The following is a 3,472-nucleotide window of genomic DNA, read 5'->3' on the forward strand; positions in this document are numbered from 1 at the left end:
GGATCTGCTTCCTGTGCAGTCTCACCGTGTCTGTGCTGGGACATAGCTGACGCTCAGGTCCATATCATGAAAAATGTGTCTGTGCATCCCATGAAACCTGGTGCTGTATCAGGCAGGGACTGAGATCTTGGATGAAACAGGTGCTGAATGAAAGGAACATGAAGCCTGATATCGCCGTGCTGTGAGGGGAAAGACAGACCCTGTGCCTTTCACAAGGAAAACGAAAGAGCTGATGAGGGCTTGGGATTTCAGCCTACAAAAACCTTCATGTCCCACACTGGAATCTCACACTGAGTGCCCAGCAACTGCCCCAGGCAGCGAAAGTGCCTTAGGTTTGATACCACATCCCCCAAAGCCTGCTGCTGTCCCACAGGGCTGTCCAGGGGAGACTCTCTTGCAACAAGGGCTGTCTACAGTGGGTCAATGTTCTAAGCCCATCTCCCCCCCCGAATATTTGTCTGCCTGGGCTCAGGCCCAGCTTGGACACAGTGCAGCCAAGGCTTCTCCCTTCCCTTGAGTGACCTCGGTGAGATCAGTGCCAGGGAGCTCTGCTGGGAGAGCTCAGCCAGGGCTGATTCCCCTCTCCGTGGAGCTGCTGCTGGGCTGAGGCTCTTCTGTAGCTGAGGGAAAACTTGCTGGTGGCTCAGGAGGGAACAGGCACTGTGGAATAAGGGGGGGGCAGGGGAGGTGTGTACCTAGAGTATAGCAAGAACATGAATGCCTCTCTCACACTTAATTTAAGATGAAATTTGTGAGAAATGTGTTCAGTGAGAGAATGATAATGTGGGTGGAATATTGCCTGGACTGCCAGGCTCAAGGAGGGTTTGAGGGGTGCAAATCCCAGCTGACAGACACTTACTGATGGGCTTTCTCAGGGATCAGCAGGAGGATCAATACTCCAAAGATTTCATGAACACATTGAGCGGTGGGAAGGTCAGAACTTCCTGCAAGTTTGGGGATGACAGCCAACCACAGGCAACAGGCAGACACTGATCTCTGTCAGACAAATTGTTCCCAGCAGATCCAGGAAATAAGACTCCAAAGGAAGGAGAGAAGACGGACTAGATTGTGGAGGTGCTCTGTGACATGGGTTGAGGCTTCTGGAAGAGGGAGATTTCTAGTTAAGCAAGAGGCTAAAAGAAAGAATGAGAACTGGAATGGATTTCCCTGGGAGATTCTGCAGTCTCCACCCCGGAGCGGCCTGAACTAACGGGAACTGTTCCAGGCGGGGTTGATCCAGACAAGCTCTGCAGGTCCCTGCTCAGGTCCACGGGGCCTCTGTGCTTCCCCCTGTCCCCTGCCCTCCCTGAACCCTGCACGCCCATGTCACCCTGGGCCTGCCATCCCCTGTGCTCCAGAGCAGCTCGGAGGCATTGTGCTCGGCCTGCAGAGGGGCAGCTGAAGGGAGGCTCTCAGCCTCCTCCCTGCCCCGGGCAGGAGGTGAGTGGCTGCTGTTTGCAGGCGCTGAGCTCGGGGCCAGCTCTGGGAAGCGGCTCCATGTGCTGGGCCAAGGCCCTGGTGCTGCCCCAGGCTGCAGCTGGCGCTGGGCAGGCTTCTTCTTGCCGGGGAGCCCTTGGCGGAGGAGGGAGAGAGTGGGATTCCCGGGAGCCAAAGCGGTGCCGGTGCAGAGCCGCGGAGCGCTCGGAGCCCGGGCGAGAGCCCGAGCGGCGCCGGCGCAGGGCTCAGCCCCGGGGCGGAGCTGGCGGCGGCGGAGAGGAGCGGAGGCGGCGGAGAGGAGGCGCCGCGGCCGGAGCAGAGAGCCGGGGCTGGCGGGGGGCAGCGAGGCGCGGGCGGCGGAGCGGCGGGATGCGGCGGGGCCGGGGCGCAGGGCTGGCGGGGCTGGCCGCGGTGCTCCTGGGTGCGCGGGGCTGGGACAGGGGCTGGGTCGGGTGAGGGAGCGGGGCTCGCCTCTGGCCCTCCGGCTCCTCCTGAACCTTATTCCCTTCTCTGCCCACTCTTCTGCCCCCAACGAGGTCATTTCTGCTCACTTTGCCTCTCTCCTGTGTTACTCTGCTTCTGCATCCATCCATCCATCCATCCATCCATCTCTCCTTCTCTCCCAGCCAATCTCTGTTCCTCAGCCCCTTCTCCTCTTCCTCACTCGGACTGTCCTTCCAAACCTCCCTCATACATTCCTGTCCCCAAACCACCACTCTCCGAGAAACGGTCTCTCCATCCTGTGTTCTCAGATCACACCCCCACCATCTGTGAAGTGTCCCCTTCTCCCCTCTCCCGCTGCACGACACGTTCAGCTGAAGCAAAGTGATTCTTCTTTTCTCCTCGGCAGTGGCTGCGGGCAGAGCCCAGGTGCAGCAGGAGCCGTCGGCAGAGACCAGCGAGGGCACCGGCGTCGCCATCAACTGCTCCCACCCCAACCCAAAGATCGCCGACTACATCCTCTGGTACCGTCAGCTCCCGGGCCGAGGCCCCGCATTCCTCGTGAGCGGTCACAAAGGCTCCAAGGAGCTGCAGGCCCCGCCGGGGCGGCTGTCGGTGGCGGCAGACCGCCGGTCCAGCGCCCTGTGGCTCGCCCGGCCCCGGCGCGGGGACGCGGCGGTGTATTACTGCGCGCTGGGAGACACGGGGAGAGGAGCCGGGGCTGCGGCCGGGCACGAACCGCCGCGGGCGGGGCCGGGCGGGGCCGGCGGGGGCGGGGGGACAGCCCCGGGCGGGCCCGCCAGGGGGCGCTGCCGCTCCGCCCGCCGGGGCCGCCTCGCCCCGCCCGGCCCCGCCCGGCCCCGGGCCCCGGGCCGCTTCCCCCGCCCGCCCGGCCCCGCCACCGCCACCGGCACCACCGGCCCCCCCCGGAGCCAAGGCCTGGCCTCAGCACCTCTTCTCATTGACGGCCGCGGCGGGTCTGTGCTCCTGAGGGCACCGAAGAGCCGCGCTCGGGCAGCGCTGCCCGGGGAGAGGGAGCCGGGCTGGCCGAGGCAGGCAGGGCAGGGCGGCCTTTCCCCCAGGCTCTCTTGCTGCCTCCCCACGGGCTCAGGCTGTGCTGCCCGACGGGGCGTCCTCGGGCCGGGCTCTAAGGGACACCTGGCCCTGCTTGTCTTTGTCTTCTCCTTTTTTCTCCTCATCTCAGTGGGAAGAGCCTCATCCTTGTCCCTGTGGGGAGTGAGCAGCCCCTGAGGATGCCGATGTGTTTCCTCCTTGGCCGGCTTTCCTACTTGGAGATCTGCTGTGCCCGCACCACTGTCCCCTAGATGCTGGAGACATTCCTTGTCAGCAGAACGACCATTTGTGTTTCCTGCTTTCATTTTCCCACTTCTTCCTGGGTCCGTTCCTGATCCCCTCGGCCACGTCCTTTGAACATTATGTCACCGTATGCAAAGTGCTCAGTGAAAAACTCACAGGGGAATGGGAGTTGTCCTAAGTTCATCACACTTTCCCTGCTGCTTTTTCCTCCTCACACTCTTCCCCTGCTCCAGCGTGGGCTCCTCTCCACGGGGCCACAGGTCCTGCCAGGAGCCTG

General features: G+C 62.8%; 1 gene segment (V, D, J or C); it reads left to right on the top strand.

Annotated features, from left to right (window-relative positions):
* Positions 1–1,806: 1,806 nt before the first annotated feature.
* On the top strand, positions 1,807–3,203 carry LOC141970514 (T cell receptor alpha variable 4-like). The segment is given in 3 exon segments: positions 1,807–1,858; positions 2,288–2,609; positions 3,083–3,203. Coding segments are annotated over 3 exon segments (495 nt in total).
* The last annotated feature ends 269 nt before the right edge of the window (positions 3,204–3,472 follow it).

Source organism: Athene noctua, chromosome 25 (assembly GCF_965140245.1).
Source record: "Athene noctua chromosome 25, bAthNoc1.hap1.1, whole genome shotgun sequence".
NCBI classification, from domain to species: domain Eukaryota; kingdom Metazoa; phylum Chordata; class Aves; order Strigiformes; family Strigidae; genus Athene; species Athene noctua.